General features: G+C 40.7%; 1 protein-coding gene across 1 annotated transcript in view; it reads right to left on the bottom strand.

Annotated features, from left to right (window-relative positions):
- The window catches only part of LOC126278093 (putative helicase MOV-10), a 280,795-nt gene that overhangs the window by 200,144 nt on the left and 62,708 nt on the right, over positions 1–17,943 (bottom strand). Inside the window, exon 4 of the mRNA XM_049977939.1 lies at positions 15,130–15,271. Within this exon, the coding sequence (XP_049833896.1) occupies positions 15,130–15,271 (142 nt within the window). The remainder of the gene's footprint in view (positions 1–15,129; positions 15,272–17,943) is intronic.

Here is a 17,943-nt window from a genome sequence, read left to right as displayed (position 1 = left end):
CGAAGGTTGAGGCCTGGAGGGTTATGGGAACATAGGATTTATTGCAGGGAAAGTTCCCACCTGCACAATTCAGAAAAGCTGGTGTTGGTGGGAAAGATCCATATGGCACAAGCTGTGAAGCAGTCACAGAAATGAAGGATATCAAATTCGGCAGCGTGTGCAGCAACAGGGTGCTCCACTTGTTTCTTGGCCACTGTTTGTCAGTGGCAATTCAAACAGAGAGAGACAGCTTGATGGGTGTCATGCCTACACAGAATGGAGCACAGTGGCTGCAGCTTAACTTGTAGACCAGATGATTGATTTCACAGGTAGCCCTGCCTTTGATGGGACAGCTGATGTTAGTGACCGGGACAGCTGATGTTAGTGACCGGACTGGAGTAGGTGGTGGTGGTGGTGGTGGTGGTGGTGGTGGTGGTGGGACAACTCTTGCATCTAGATCTACTACAAGTGTATGAGCCTTGAGGTAAGGGATTGGGAGCAAGGGGTTGTGCAAGGATGAACAAGTATATTGTGTAGGTTCGGTGGACAGCAGAATAACACTGTGGGAGGGGTGGGAATGATAGTGGGCAGTACATTTCTCATTTCAGGGCATGACGAGAGATAATTGAAACCCTGGTGGAGAAGGTAATTCAGTTGCTCCAGTCATGGGTGGTGGGAGACTGGAAAGATAAGACACAGGAGATTTGTTTTTGTACTTGGTTGGGAAGATAATTACGGTCACTAAAGGCTTCAGTGCTGTTCTCCTTTGTTATTATTTTCCTTTGCATCACTATATTCAATGTTCGTCGTATTTCTCTACTTTCCTGTGTTTCTCTTGTCACCTTACGAACTGCACTGCATGCTCTACTTACGAGCCACACCGTATGAACTGTCTCAGATGTGCACAACAGAGAGCTGATTGTTGGTGCAGCATCTTATGTCCCACATTACTCCCACCAATATAATTTGTCCTGTACTTTCAAATTGACCACTCTCCCTACATCACTCCTCGTATTGCTGCATGCGTACTCCCGCACCTTTCAGGTGCCACACGACGTTGTATCTCATCCTACAAACCCTTCCCACCCTCCAAACTTTCTCCATTCTATCTCAGTTCGCACCCACTAATTCCAAAGTTATTCTTTACTTTGATTCTTGTGACTTCTCGCCACATATTCACATTTCGCTTTCATCGACTCTCTCAGATTTCATCTTGTTCCCCCTTTTGCATCCATTTGATCCTTTTCATGAATTTTCACACACATTTGGATGCATTTTTGCGAAATTTTTCAGATGTTAGTCTACATTATTTACATAATTTTTTGCATTTTTCCACCACCATGAATCCTTGCTCCTTCCATCTGTGTCAATAAAGAAAAGTTTCCTTATCCCTAGTCAGATCCCAGTCCCACATATTGTTCCTGCATTGTTGCTTGGGTCATGGAATCCCTCCCTAATGGCCTTACCACCAAATTACCTATCTCTTACTGCCACCACTTCTTCCACAATGACCTCCACCTGTCCAAATTCCTCCAATCCTTAGTCCTCACCAACATAGTCTTGCAAAACCATATCAATCAATCCCAAACCTCCTTGCAGTACCTTCTCTCCATCCACAAGATCCTCCTGCTATGTAATACCAAATTCCTGGAACCCATTACACATATTGAAACTCTTGTCCTGCAGGAACTTGACCAACATACACACCGCAACCCCAAAAAGCTCTCCATCCTGCTCACTTCCTAATTTCGCCTTGGAGTACCACTGTCCACCACCTCCCCAACAACCTCCAAACCTCCCCCACTCTCCGTCATAGCTGACAAACCCTGTCTCGTAGACCTACTCCACTTGTCACACCCTCCAAATACCACCACACGGAAGCCAGAACCTAAACAGAGCCACAAAATAATCATGAACCTATCCTCAAGAAGCCTTTAGTCTCAAAGAAATATCAGTCCTTTCCAAAGGTCTCACCTTTTGCCCCAAACTCAATCATGCAGGACTTGTTGAAGACCTTCTCTCCTTCTCCTGGTCCTTACAGTGGGAACACTTTTTCACCACCAACCCTACCAATAAAACTCAACCAAGACCAATATTGAACCTTGCCTACCTCTGTTCACTCCTCCATCCAACAGTGATCCACCCTTACTGCCCCCAAACCACCCCCTTCTTAACCTCGAACCTTGCCTCACCATCATTCCCCAAATACCTAAATATGCAAACTAACCCTAAATCCACAGAAAAACCTGCAGTCCACCTGATCTTGAACTTATAATCCTACCTGCAGACAAAGGCTCCACCATTGTTGTTCTGAACAGCAAGGATTACCTGGCAGAAGGGCTCCACCAGCTGTCAGCAACAGTGACCCCACTCCAGTAATCCAGCAGAATCTCTAGTCACTACTTAAATACTTAGACCCAACCCAGAACCTCTCCCCAGAGTCCACATCTCTACTCACTCATATCACTTCCCGCACTCCTACCTTCTACATGCTTCCCAAGTCCATAACCTACCCACCAAGGACTCCAATTGTGGCCGGCCACTGAGAGAATCTCTGCTCTTGTAGACCAACATCTTCAACCTTTTACCCGTAACCTGCCCTCCTATTTAAAAGATACCACCTATTTCCTCCACAGTTCCTGTCCCTTCATCACATGGTGCCCTGCTCGTCACTGTTGATGCCATGTCTCTATACAATAACATTTCTAACTCCCACGGCCTCACTGCTACAGCACATTACCTTTCCCAACACATGACAGATTCCAAACGAACAACCTCCTTCCTTGTTGTCATGTCCTTACCCACAATTATATCTCCTTTTAAGGCATTACCTACACACAAATCTGGGGTACAGCTATGGGCACCCGCATGGCAGCATCCTATGCCCACCAATTCATGGGCCATCTAGAGGAATCCTTCCTAAAAACCCAGAACCCTAGACCCCTCACCTGGTTCAGATTCACTGATGACATCTTTGCTATCTGGATCGAAGTTGAGGACACCTTATCCACATTCCTCCAGAACCTCAACAACTTCTCCCCCAATTGTTTCACCTGGTCCAACTCAGCCCAACAAGCCACCTTCCTGGACGTTGACATCCACCTCAAAGATGGCTGCATCAGTACCTCCACCCATACCAAACCTACTAACCACCAGCAATACCTCCACTTCAACAGCTGCCATCCATTCCATACCAAGAAGTCCCATCCGTACAGTCTAGCCACCCGTGGTCATCACATCTGCAGTGACGAGCACTCCCTCTCGAAATATACCAAGGGTTTCACTGAAGCCTTCACTGACCGTAATTATCCTCCCAACCTCGTGCTAAAACAAGTCTCCTGTGCCTTATCTTTCCAGTCTCCCACCTCCTTCTAAAGTCCTACCATACAGCCATAGACAAGCATTCCCTCATAACTCAGGCCACCCATGACTGGAGCAACTAAATTACATCCTCCACCAGGGTTTTGATTACTTCTCGTCATGCCCTGAAATGAGAAATGTCCCGCCCACTATCCTTTCCACCCCTCCCACAGTGGTATTCTGCTGTCAATCGAACCCACAAAATATACTCGTCCATCCTTACACAACTACTGCTTCCAATCCCTTACCTCATGGCTCATACTCCGTAATAAACCTAGATGCAAGACATGTCCCATATATCCTACCAGCACCACCTACTCCAGTCCGGTCACTAACATCAGCTATCCTATCAAAGGCAGGACTACCTGTGAAATGAGTCATGTGTTCTACTAGCTTAGCTGCAACTACTCTGCTGCAGTCTACGTAGGCATGACAACCGACAAGCTGTCTGTCCTCATGAACGACCACCCAGAAACTGTGGCCAAGAAACAAACGGACCACCCTGTGGATCCTTCCCACCAACACCAGCTTTTCTGAATTGCGCAGGTGGGAATCTTTCCTGCAATATATCCTAAGTTCCAGTAACCCTCCTGGCCTCAACCTTTGTTAAGTTATTGTCCTCAACCATCCAGCCCCTACCCTACTCCCATTCCAGCAATCTAAAACCGTCATTCCACCACCGCACCCAGAATTTTTATTTATTTCTCTTCTTTTCTGCTACTTCCCTCCCCCCTCCCCACCTCTCCTCCGCCCTTCACATATAACCTCCGCCATCCCCACCATATTATCCCTCCCCCTCCCCACCCCAGCCACCTCCTTACCCCCCACCCAGTTCCCACTTCCATCATGCAGTCGTGTGTGTGTATTGTTGATGAAGGCCATTGGCCCAAAGATTTAAGTGTGAAAGTCTTTTTGTTGTGCCTATCTACAGCTCGGCATCTCCATTGTATGGCGAGTAGCAATTGATTATGGTAGAGATATTTTATGACTGTCATTCTTACAGAGTTTGAAAATGGCTTAAATGGTTGGCTGCTTTAGGATGATGTCCAAGTTTAGATTCTGGATGAAATAGTCTAAATTCATGGCACCAAGAAGTATCTTTATATTTTCCTGATTTTGTTTTGAAATGAATAATTAAGGGAATGATGAACAAAAGATGGCAAAATTTCAACAGACTCTGTTGTTATAATCAAGTAAAAGTATATAATTGGTCAGATGTGTCATTTACTTCAAAGAAGGATCTAGTTATACTACTATTCCTTAAGATTCACTGGTAAAACAAGAAAAAATAATAAATGAATATGTATAAAAATACTGTCTTAATACAGACATTCCAATATACAAAAATATCAGCACACTGACGTAACTCATGAAATTGACAGAAATGCTTTTATTGAAACCTATATGGTTATTTAACTTGGAAAGAATAATAATAATAATAATAATAATAATAATAATAATACATGGTAACAAAATCCAAACTTACCCTACGCAACATATTTGAGCTTTCAAGAAGCAAGCCAAAACAAAATGAAGGTTTTTAAGTAGAAGGATATTTAATTAATGAAAAAGAAACACACAGATGAATTATGTTCAAGTACATGAGGTGAAAATGAAGATATCTATTACAATATTTAATGTTTTAATTATAATTACTTAAGAAATACACCGAAGAACCAAAGAAACTGGTACACCTGTCTAATATCCTGTAGAGCCCCCGCGAGCACGCAGAAATGGCACAACCGAACGTGACATGGACTCAACTAACATCTGAAGTAGTGCTGGAGGGAACTGACACCAAGAATCCTGAAGGGCTGTCCATAAATCTACAAGAGTACAAGAAAGGGGGGGGGGGGGGGAGGATGAGATCTCTTCTGAACAGCATGTTGCAAGGCATCCCAGATATGCTCAATATGTTGATGTTTGGGGAATTCGGTGGGCAGTGGAAGTGTTGCAACTCAGAAGAGTGTTCCTGGGGCACTCTGTAGTAATTCTGGAATAGTGGGGTGTAGCATTGTCCTGCTGGAATTGCCAAAGTCCGCCAGAATGCACAATGGACATGAACGGATACAGCTGATCAGACAGGATGCTTACATATATGTCCCTTGTCAGAGTCATATCTAGATGTATCAGGGGTCTCATATCACTCCAACCACACACACACACACACACACACACACACACACACACACACACACACACACACACACACTACAGAGCCCCCAACAGGTTGAACAGTCCGCTGCTGAATGCAGGGCCCATGGATTCATGAGGTAGTCCCCACAGATGTACACATCCATCCACTCAATACAATTTGAAACTAGACTCGTCTGACCACATGACATGTTTCCAGTCATCAACAGTCCATTGTCCGTGTTGACGGGCCCAGGGGAGGCATAAAGCTTTGTGTTGTGCACTCATCAAGGATACAAGAGTGGGCCTTCGGCTCCAAAGGCCCATATCAATGATGTATCATTGAATGGTTTGCAGGCTGACATTTGTTGATGGCCCAGCACTGAAATCTGTAGAAGTTTGCAGAAGGGTTGCATTTCTGTCACAGTGAATGATTGTCTTCAGTCGTCAGTCCTGTTCTTGTAAGATCTATTGCTGGCCACAGCGATCTCTGAAATTTTATGTTTTACTGGAGTCCTGACATTAATGGTATACTTGTGAAATGGTCGTACGAGAAAATCCCCACTTCATCGCTACCTCGGAGATGCTGTGTCCCGTTGCTTATGCACCGACTATACCACCACGCTCAAACTCACTTAGATCTTGATAACCTGCCACTGTAGCAGAAGTAACTGATATAAAAACTGTGCCAGACACTTGTTGTCTTATATAGGCGTTGCCGACTGCAGCACTGTATTCTGCCTGTTTACATCTCTCTGTATTTGAATATGCATGCCTATATCAGTTTCTTTGGCTTATCAGCGTAGTAGCACACTTAATCATTTATACAAGGCAGTATGTGTGAGGGTAAATAATTTTGGCATGGTTAAATTTGGGATTTTCCCACCTCAAGGGTCCATGGTATGTAGTTTCCTATACGCTCATCATTGATAAATGAGTAAACATGTTTTTTATTAATATTATGTTAGAGTGTATGCTTCAAATAATGTGCAGATTCGTATTTTCACATAAGATGACATGTCAGTACAAATATTTGTTTATGTTGTATTATTATTAGGTCTGAGGTACACATAGGGTGACGTGCAGTGATTGGAGTTTGCCAGGAGGTGTTGTTACGTAACAACAGTACATCTTTGAGCTTCCAACACCACACCGAACGCTGAATGGGAACTTCACCTACTCTGCTGTTAACAATCACCAATGAATATCCAACAACACAGTTACAAAAATGTTTTGTAAAATTTCAGCAGATCATTTTTGAGAGATTATCAAGGATGCCTCCACACTGACAATGTACGTCAAATGTAATAAAATGATGAACATCTCATAAACAAGACAGAGACCATTTCAGAACTTTAGAAGAGAAGTTGACAAATAATATACCGAACTAAATATATACTCGGAACTCTCTCAAACAAAGTTTTCTGTGTGCTTCAGTGTTTTTTGCTGGGCAGTGTTAATTATCCTGTTATTACAATCCTAAGAAACTGTGTCATTTAAATGTGAAGATGAAAGCAAATTATACCTTGGTGGGAGGAGACATGGCAAAATTGTGAGCTCCCCAGAGCCAAGCACTGTGTCCACACCTAAAAGTCCTACTGGATGGTCCAGAGGAACAACTTTAAGGGTATTGTCACCAATCTAATGCCCACATTGTGAGCAGAGTCCAAGGTCTTTAAACAGAATGGTCGGTGCAGAACCATAAACAACAGAGTCACAGTCCATCCATGATTGAACAAGGCCAGTAAAATAATGGGGGGGGGGGGGTTTGGTATCTATCAGTCTCCCAATATTTGCCACTACCGTGCTCGAAGATGTTTATAGCCTTCAGAGCTGTTTCTGTGAAATCTTTTAGACTTGGCAACAAGGTGATTCACATCGAAGCTGACACACAGAAACTTCATAAGTCCTTAAAACTAAGAAAGGAATCCCCAGTTGCAGTCTGAGTTTATTAAATACATTGCATACATGATTAAAATTGACACTCCTTAATTTATCTGTGGAAAAATTTAGGTCTGTGGTTTTCACCTGTAATTGTAGTTGTCTTTAATTTTAACTGTGTTTGTCTAGCAGTTGTCTTGAGACAGAAAGATAAACAAAAGATTGAAAAATTGTGAACAAGAAGTGTGTGTCAGACGGAACTCCTAACTGATGGCTGTTTCAAAAAGAGTAACACTCAGCACATCCCGCTGTGGGACACTGTTGTTCTGGGTATGTAGGACTGAATTTGCACTACCAACTCTGAATGTAAAATATAATCCTGAAAGGAAGCATTACACTATAATGGGGAGGCTACCCAAGATGCCCCTTTCATACAGCTGTCAGATGATGCTGCATCTCAGTGTAGTGTCACATGCCTTTTCAATATACGAAAGTATTCCAACAGAAGCAATAAATCTCTCTTTTATCACTCCTCCAAGATGATTACATGGTAGGGTGTAGGGTGGTACCTACAGAAGCTACAACAACAACAACAACAACAACAACAACAACAACAACAACAACAACATGTGTTTCACAGTTCTTGATCCAGTACCAAGTGCTTATCATTCATTCCCATGTCTTACCTAAACACACTCATGTGCTACACTGTGCTAACTATTTGGGTGGAGCACTAATTCCTGAGTTCCAGAAGGGTGAATGTCGTTGCTTCCCTCCAAGAATCGAGGTACTGTCTCTCTCACACCAGATTCAGATAAAAAGAGTGAGAAGACAATTCTTTCACTCAGTGTACGAATTTCTTAACTTCTTGTCCTATGTGCTACAGACAGTACATGCTCTAATTCCTCCATACGAAAGGGGGACTTTTACTCCTCAGTGTTACTGCAGCCGAAGTTCAGCCATGTCCTCTCTGTTAATCCCCATACGTGTTATAATGTAGATCTCAACTGACATTAGATGTAATTTGTTTGAAGTATTTCATCATTGTCCAAGCTACTGTTTCTGATGTAATGCACTGGGCATGACTTTAGACGTGGCTGTGTGCTGTCATAACACTGGACTTCAGTCTGATAATCAACAATTTAAACACTTAAGAATAATAACTAAGAAACAACTAATTGGAAAATGTGTTAACTTATGCAGGTCTTAATTGCAATAGGAATGGTACAACAGCATAATTATCACAGTGTATTGGGGGGATATTAATTAACGGAGCCTATCAGAACTGACTCTGAAGTGCAAGGAGGCTGGATAGTGTATTCAGGGGCAGGTGCAGGAGGTAGCCCGCAACATCACCAGTCAGCACGGCGTGTGAAGCCAGCAGGCCCTGTAAAAGGTAGGAGCAGTGACAGGGTTACACAGGAAGGAAACAACACTTTGGTCCCTCTGGACAAGTCCATCAATGGCCCACCCGAAAGGAAAAATAGTCCACTGCACATCTGATTGTGGCCAACCACAGAGCTTATTAAAGCAATGTTTAGAGCTTGTTTCCATGTATGTGAATCATAGAAAAGGGTGTAATTACAAGCAGAATGATTATCTGGTACACTGTGGTGCCTGATGTCATTGTCACAAAGAATCATGAACGGTGAAGTGACACTTCATTGTTAGAGAGACAAGGCTCAGCAGTTGAACAGAGAGTGTGTGTGTCTTATCATTCTCATATTTGACAGCAGGTTGAATGCAACATACTGGCAAGCTGTTAACTACTCAAGTGTTGTGGTACTGTTGCTGATGTTCCTTTGGTCGTGATTAGCACTTTGTGGGATTCGTTGACTTGCAAAATATCAAATTATTTATTTACAGATTTGTTAACTATCCTAGTGAGGTGTTAAGTCCCCCCATGACAAAGAGCATTACTGGCATCTCCCCAACCTAAATTAGCTGTGTTGTATATATCAAACAAACTTTTAAAGAAGTTGAGTTTCATGTGTGGCCTTAGTAACACTGGTAATGGGACACCTGCGGTGGAGCAAGCTCTGCTTATTCCGATAGGTGCCATCACTGAATTTGTTTCAATGTAATAACAAATGCACATCCAATTAATCTGACAACACTAGGCCTCCTCAATACAGTTCACTTCTACTAGAATTAGTTGCTCTTTATTAGTAGCTTTATTCAAATTTCCCAAGTGCAGTTGTGTTGAAAGATTAATCAGGCACAATGCACATTATGGAGCGCAGCGTACAGATAACGGCACTGGAGGTTAGGTCAGGTGAGTCTGACAGGCGGCTGACAGGCAGCTGGCCTGCATAGATGCAGTACTGACAGGTAGGTCAGAACCAACACAATGCCATGCAACCCTGTAAACTGCTGCCTACTGTAACAGCAAGTTATGTCCTACAGCATGTTGACAATTAGTGTTTGTCATTCCGTATTCTCTGAGTCAGCCAATGTAATTTTGTTGTGTTCAGCACCAGAAAAATTGTTAGATCCACAGTGTAAATTAGTCTGATCATGAGAGGATATCAAAAATGTTACAGATGGTTCTGTTCAACCACTGCAGTGCACACATTATTTTTCCCAGCAATCCTTGTCATTGACTCCCATACCTTCACTTATGATGTGAAATGGCTAACAGATTGTAAAAATTCATGCTATTGATATCTTTTTCCCTCTGATAACATGCTGAGCTGTTGTCTGAGCAATGCTAAAGACTGCAAGGTTGTCATGATATGGATTACACTGCAAGTTTTGTAGTGCCACCTGCCTGTCCCAGTGAGTAAATGGCTTTCATTGTTCCACTGTTGGACAAGTCAGCTGCCAGGTTTAACAAATGACTTCAGATCAGGTACATCAACAGTCCTGCTAATGGGAGTATCTATGTGTCCTACCATGTCCTGCGTGCTGGATTTATGTAGGAATATAGTCAGGTTCCTGTAAAGTACAGAGATGATTTTGTTTAACATCCATTATGTGGTATGGTAGCAGGTGCAACTGTATCTAACTGATGGATACAAAAGATAAAATGGTCACCAGAGAGCAAATTATGTGTAGTCTTCCGAAGGACAATATCAGATAGCATGGGAGAACAAAGTGACAGGACAGCAGCTGCAGATGATCTGTAGGCAGTGCTGAGATATTGTCTTCTCTGAATAGAGAAAGTGTGTCCAATATTTTGATTTACCTGGGCCACAATGAAAGGAGACAAGTATTTCTAGGCCACACATAATATACGTAACACTAACAATAACCTATGAAAAATCATGATTGACCAATAGAATTGTGGCAGGAGTTTTAAACTGAAAATATTCAGTTTATCATACCTTTATATAAACAAAATTTTACGGAATTTCTTTTCCAATTGTGTCATACATGCTCACATTTTGGACCACACTGATACTTGCTTTGGGCCACATGCAGTCTGTGAGTGGGACATCCCTGATACAGAGGTAACAGACATCGTTCGATAAGGGAAACTTTTCAACTTCTCAAACCCTGGGACAGGTGTCTGTAGAGCCCCTCTGCTGCAGCAGCGAAATCTACGAGGATGAGAAAAGCATGTGAGAATTACTGGGTAAGGTCCTCAGGGGCCTCATTATCTACATGTCCATGAAATGGGAGATGCAGGAAGCATACAGTTATTCTTCATGATGAGAAAACTTGAAGTGCTACTGCTTCAAGGTGGACAGGGAAAATAACAGGTACAGAATTCCAGGTATTGTTGACCAATACTGGCACCAGATCCTTGGCCTTGAGGCATAGCAATTAACATAACCCACAGGTACACGTGTAATGAAACACTTTTCTCAGCTGAAGAATATTGTACTTCACTTCTGGGCTGACTGTGCTTCTGATGGACTCATTAAGTCTAGTACTGTATTCTAGAATGAAAGCAGAAGAAACACATTCTGCATTATCGTTCCTGTAGAAGATAGTACAGTCTTTAAACACAGGGTTGTCTTTTTTTTTTTTTGGGGGGGGGGGGGGGGGGGGGGCGCTTGTTGGAACAGACTGACAACATTAATGGTGAGCTGCTTGTACAGTGGAGTTGTTTTTAACATTTTTGCACAATATTTCAGTGACCGCTCAGCCTTTGCCTTCAGGTATTGCAAGTTCTGCTGTTGGGTATACTCACATGTCCAATTTCAATTATATCTCTACAACTTATGAGGGACTTACTGAAGTTGGAGGGACAGATGACCAAGCAGATTCCCTTTTATAGACCAGGCAATTTGGCGAGAGATGAGAATGTGGGTTGGAACAGTTCATGCATTTTGGCAGTGACGTGCAAGGACTCCCCATATCGCAAAGATTTACCAAAATGAAGACACAGGAAACACTGCACGGGAGATGGGATATAGGCTTCATGTTGCAATGGTAAACCATAACTAACTTTTTCCGAAAGGGTATTTGCTTCAAGGGGCAATATTAAATTACTGGTATCAACAGGATTGTCCTTACGACACTCTTGACTTGCTGGACAAAATGAGTGCCACGCCATGCTGAATTAGTCCCGAGTTCCTGATCAGACTGACAAAGGAGGTCTCTGTGGAAAATAATTCCCTTGATCATATTTTAGTTTGGAATAATGCTCGCAAGCACAAAGGGAAGCCGACTGACTGGCAAAGGAGATTTTGATCAATAGGGAACCAGAACACATCTTACTAAGGGAATCAACTTTACCAAACTTATCTTCAATGAGTTCTACAACGAAAGAGCAGTTTGGTAGTGTCAAAAGTAACAAATCAAGCAATGTGGAACAGGTTCTGCCCCACACTCATAGGCCTGGCCCTCCTCCCAGAAAGTGGCTAGGTAGGGAAAGGCCAAGCGAGGAGAAGTAGGAGCAGAGAAGAGATGCTCACAAAAGAACAGCCAGAAGTGCAGAGCTTAGCAAGCTTCATGTGCACAGCATTCGCCTTGATACCATCCACTCTGATCAGGAGCACACCCTGTGGGTGTCACCCACCCGCAGCAGAGCCACCTGGCACAGTGGTCGTTACCAGGAGTTCCCATGTCGCAAAAAGATGAGCAACCTCTCCTAGGCATAAACAAGACAGTAACAACTGAGATACCCCAAGTGTGATTCCTATGTTACAATAACCCATGTTGGAGATGCTAGGGAGGGATTCCTTCCCCAAATGGCTCACACTGCAAAAACAGCTTAGAAATGGAGGTCAAACCCCAAGAGGGGGGCAGAAAAAGATGAAAAACGAGTGAAAATATGAGACAAGACCATAAAATAATAGCAAAACCAAGAGAATAGCAGGGTTATTGTAAAGGGAAAAAACGAGGGTGAAAGGGGGAGGGGGGGTAGAGTCAAGAGGAAGAGCACCTAGGGGAAGGGAATGTAGCTGGAGAGAAGAGGGACTACAATTGCTCAGAGCCCAGTGCGCTCCACACATGTAACCATGAAAGAGCTGTGAGCCTCCTGTGGGGATCTAGTCTTAGTTTGCATCACAATGGGAAGTATGGATCATCATAAGTCACAAACTACTTACCCTGAGATCCGAAGATCTAAACAGCAATAAGAAATAATTTAAAAAAAAACTTAAAATCCTGTTGTCTTACACTACTTCTTACTCTAAGAATAGTCTTTAAGCAGACGTTATACATAAATATATTATTTTTGTTTTAGTGCTAGAAATCTAGGTTCACATATCACATTGACAAATGTGCATAAGGATAACTACATAAAAAGCCAAAATGTAGCTACAGGTGACTTTACAGATGTATCTGACACACTTCATAACATTCCACAACTTTTCATATCATTCCACACTGAAGTCAGAAAATAACTATGGGTATGAGAAGAGATGGCAGAGGCTTTATGTCAGCAGAATTTACTATAAGAGCATGTTTATTCTTAAAAGCATCTCATAAGAAAATGGGCCTGGTAATGAGCAAATGGCAGTAAGAATAAAAGAGGTAATTTTTATAAAACAATAAAGAAAAATGTACACCATATGACGAGACTGAAAGAGGTCATAGACTCTTCATAAACGCACAGCAGAATTCAAACAAATGCTAGTTACAATCAGAATGTGTCAGGCAACAAGTCAGAAATACAAACATGAGAATTTATTTGTTGTTGTTGTTGTTGTTGTTGTTGTTGTTGGGATGTTTAAGGGGGACTAAACAGCTAAGGGAGAATTTATTTACAAGCAGGTAGGTGCACCAGTTTAAATTAAGAAACATGCAGTACCTTACATAATGAAGGTTATAGAGACTTATGCGAGCAGGAAATTATGTTGCAAGTAAAAGACTTAAGGACAACAATACAGCCATTATGGAGAAAGGTGAGAGCAGGGCTGGCTCAAAAAATTTTTCCATACATGCAACATATCATCTGGTGCCTGCCCCCTTTTTCCTTGCCTCCCCCAAACATTAGTTGCCATTTCTTGTGCTCTCGGTGAGTCCTTTAAAAATAAACGTAAATGTAGTGAGCATGAAAAATCAGTTGTTTCTGCACTCTCCCCCCCCAGCACAATGCTCGGAGTGGCCACTTGTGTCATTTGGGTCCCTAACCAGCCGCAGGTGAGTGTCAAGTAAACAGTAACAAAATTGTAACAGAATATGCTGAACTAAATGAAACTGTTCGGAAAAGTGAAAAGGTACAACACAATTTTGTAACAGGAACAAATAAAAATGAGAGAGTGAAGAAAAACAAATTAATTGGGTTGTTACATAGTAGTTACATAGCAGATGACAGTAACTAAAAACAAGAATAAAATTACAGAAGCACTCTAAGATCTGTTGAATATTTGTTTAGTTTAAGAATTGAATCAAAAATATAGGTAGTTAATAATGAAAGTAATAACTTCTGGAAGTAATGGCAGATGAGGCAGATAAAGGAATGGAAGACAATTGGTTAAAGCTGGAGGCAAAAAGCCAACACATGGAAAGAAAACAGAGTTGAAAGTAAAGCTGTAGAACCAACTGACTTTTTTAAATTTAGAGTAAATGAAGACAATGGCTCAATGGACAGCAAAACAAACTAACAGTGGGGTAAAACATTGCCTCAAGTGCTTTTGGTAAACTGAACAGGATATTTATAATCATGCTTCCAGTGTGCCTGAAAAAAAGTTCAGTAAGTATTGGCTAGTTGCACTCTAATCTCTGTACATGACAATGAGACAGAAAAACTACAAGTTACTCTATGAGCAATGCAGACATGCAAGTTGGGAACACTTAGAAGCAATAGAGCACACAGGTGATCTGACTGAAGTGGAGCACACAATTATAAATGTAACAAAAATTACATCAAACTGGGCTGGGGCATGTATGTGAATGGATGGTACATGGCCCATGGAAGTCCTCTGTTGAAATGTAAAAGATAAGACAAGACCAAGATGGTATCTTAATGATAGATGTGTAAAGCACAACATAAAAAAAAACATGCAGAACAGCAGGGTCCTTGGGAAAGCCTGGAGGTGATCTTTATCCTCCAGTGTATGCTACTGCTGTACTACTAATAACAATAAAGAAGAAGAAGATGACGATGACGATAAATTGTCACACACATATCATTCATGGGACAAGCAGGAAAACATACCCCATAGAATTTATTTCTGGGGTATCACACCAAAATAAAAGATAATTCAGATATTTCTCAATCAAATTGCCAGCAAAATTGTGCAGCTCTAGAATGTCCTAACTATTTAAAAGTCAATGAAGTTATAACACTGTTCTATTGTATCATATACTACACTTTACATCTTAAATGATCATAAAAATTAGACATCAGTAAAATGTAAATTGACTAAGAGTTCATACCAATGTTTTTAATGTGCCGTCACTCTGATCATATTTTAGAGATGGATAACTTCTCGCCGGACCAGTTTCATCACTCTTGTATTTTATAGATGATATCTTACAATCAATTTGAGCACCATGACGATCTTTTACCAGCCTATTCCTGTAACATGTAGAAAATAAAGCAAAATTTATTTCTAGCCAATTCCTCTTTTTTGGTTTGAGAGATTATGAGAAATTTGGCTTTTTAGTTAGGGCCAATTTAAAAATAGCCATGCTCTTAAGTCAACACTATTTTATTTATTGAAATTAAGTTCATAGTTTGACACTGTTTCTTTTTACATAAATCTCAAGTGAAAGCATCGTGACACAGTGGTCTCAATATAAAGTGACAAACCACTTCAATGTCATCAAACACTGGCATGCACCTAATATAAATTCCTTTCAACGAGTGACATTAACTTCAAGTGGCACAGGTCGGGAGCACAGGGGGAAAGAAATCACTTTCTTCCTACTGTAATCCTTCACAGTGCATCAAATAGTATTCATTATTGACACAGGAAAAGTTAAAAAACCAAGCTCACAGGGTGAAAGCCAATTTTCCGCACACACACACTTTTCTGGCCAGTACGAGGTGGAAAGTAAACTTACTTTCCTTTGATGGCATTTACTACGCATACCTTGTGTGCCATAACTGTGTGAAACTCTGCAGCTGACAACAGATTTTGTAGAAGACTACTGATCTTTGAGACGTCAGCTTCATGATGCAGTTAATGACCTATTTAGAGAAGTGTGACAGTTTTACAAATTCAAAATGAAGTTCTTAACTTCGCAAAATAAGGATATCACAGCACTGACTGAGACGTGTGTAATCCAGTGAATTATTTTGTGATGGAAACTGAATGGCTTTGGTCATCTTCTAAACAATGGATCATAACTATGTCAGATTTCCACCTCCACCAATTTATAACCAAGAAAATTGTTTTGTCTTTAGTACAGGGTTTCCAAATATTATAAAGTTGCAACTTGTACATGGCAGTTCTTAAATAACTGCCTTTTGAACAAATAACACACACACATTTTCATATATTTCTGTGAGAGTATCCACTTCTTGTGACACTAATAAGACATATCATGTCAAGTAACCTAGGTGTTTCAGTTTTGCTGAAATTTGCACATAATGTAACTCATCGACCTGCATGGACTATTGTCATGTTTCATCTCCATCTGTAACTTTGTGTAGATGATAAAGCCTTTTGTACATGGGCCACTTTCTGTGGAAATGGAAACAAGTGAAAAATTTCTGATGCTTGGCAAGTCATTATTTCTAACCTAATAGCTTACCATCCCGACTTTTTGCCCCGAATATAGAAATAACATATATGAAGATCACAAATTAATACTCGCAGCACTATGTCTCATCGAACTAGCTGAAAAATTTTATTTTGACATATTTTCCCTTTATTTTGACAAGGAGTAGATACTTAATAAAGGGGCAGCGAACATGGTCATGGAATTGTGCACCGGCTGTCTGGCTGTCAGAAAATTAGTACATACATTTGTAGAAAGTTCACAGCTCATTAAGTTAATAATATCCTCTAAAGTTATCAAATGTACTAAATTTTCCATATATTTGACATGACTGATTAGATATTTGTCTACACCACTGTGGAAAAGACGCTCACTTTCAGTTTGGTGTCATTTCAGTTAACAAGAAGAAAATCTACTTAAATTTTGGGGTTTCAACAACAAATTTAAATACTGTCAATTTATGGCTTCTTTTACAAAATGTGTTTGAAGTATTGTACTCTTACAGAGTCATTGTTGCAGTGAATTATGATAAACTACTGGTTCTACATTCCAAGACAGGTTACTGTGCTGCATTGAAGTAGGGAAACTTGTTTACAGTTATACCAACAGAGAATTCGTGACAAGGAGGTGAAAGAGAACTAATTCAATAGCCATACCTTCAAAAATACTACCAATTATTAAAAGGTGACCTTTTTTTTATTTTTACTGTATTATATTTAGTTGTTCACAACTAGATTCAGGATTCTGGGCCATTATTGAGTGATTTTGTGGCTCTGCAATAGAAAACTAAAAGGACTACAGAAGAATTTTCAGTTTCTGAAAGAGCAGCAACAACAGCAAGAAAGTGAAGATAAAAAAGAAATAGTGGTAAACACAAGAAGCAAGCATTGGAAGAAGCAAATTTTCTTTAAATTTACTGAAATGATGCCAAAATGAAAATAGGTATTCCTGATAGGCCTAAATGTGTAATTTAAAGTGGTGCAAACAATTTCAATTTCATATAATAAGTGGTGACAATTTCAAGATGTGCCAGATATAGGCAAAATATGGCACATTTGCTAATTTTGTTAACTTTAGAGACTAATAACATATAGAATAGACATGTAGGGAAGTATGTAATTCAGTAATTTCCTGAGAAGCAAGCAGAAAATGCACTGATCAACAAACATGATCCCTGTGTCTTTTATTCACTACTTACTCCTTGTTAGTATGGGGTAAAAACATCAAGATCTATCAGCAAGCCGGAAGAGATAATATGCCTTGGACATTATTTTCTACTATTCATTTATATTATTGCTGTATTATGTACTAAAACTTGCATCCTGATGGCAAGTTTTATGGTCCCAACCATCAGGACAAGAACAATAGTTGGCACTACTTGGAACAATAGCTTTGATTTTTTCACACATTCCCAGTTCCAAAAAATTGATCTTTGTGAAAACAGCTTTACTAACAACAAGTTACACATTGAGATGAAAATTTCAAGAAGTTCATACAGGTCCCTTAGCTACCTTCTGAGCAAAT

This window comes from Schistocerca gregaria, chromosome 6, assembly GCF_023897955.1.
Source record: "Schistocerca gregaria isolate iqSchGreg1 chromosome 6, iqSchGreg1.2, whole genome shotgun sequence".
Classification (NCBI taxonomy): domain Eukaryota; kingdom Metazoa; phylum Arthropoda; class Insecta; order Orthoptera; family Acrididae; genus Schistocerca; species Schistocerca gregaria.
The sequence above is the reverse complement of the archived record's forward strand: the minus strand, read 5'-3'. Positions and strand labels throughout refer to the sequence as shown.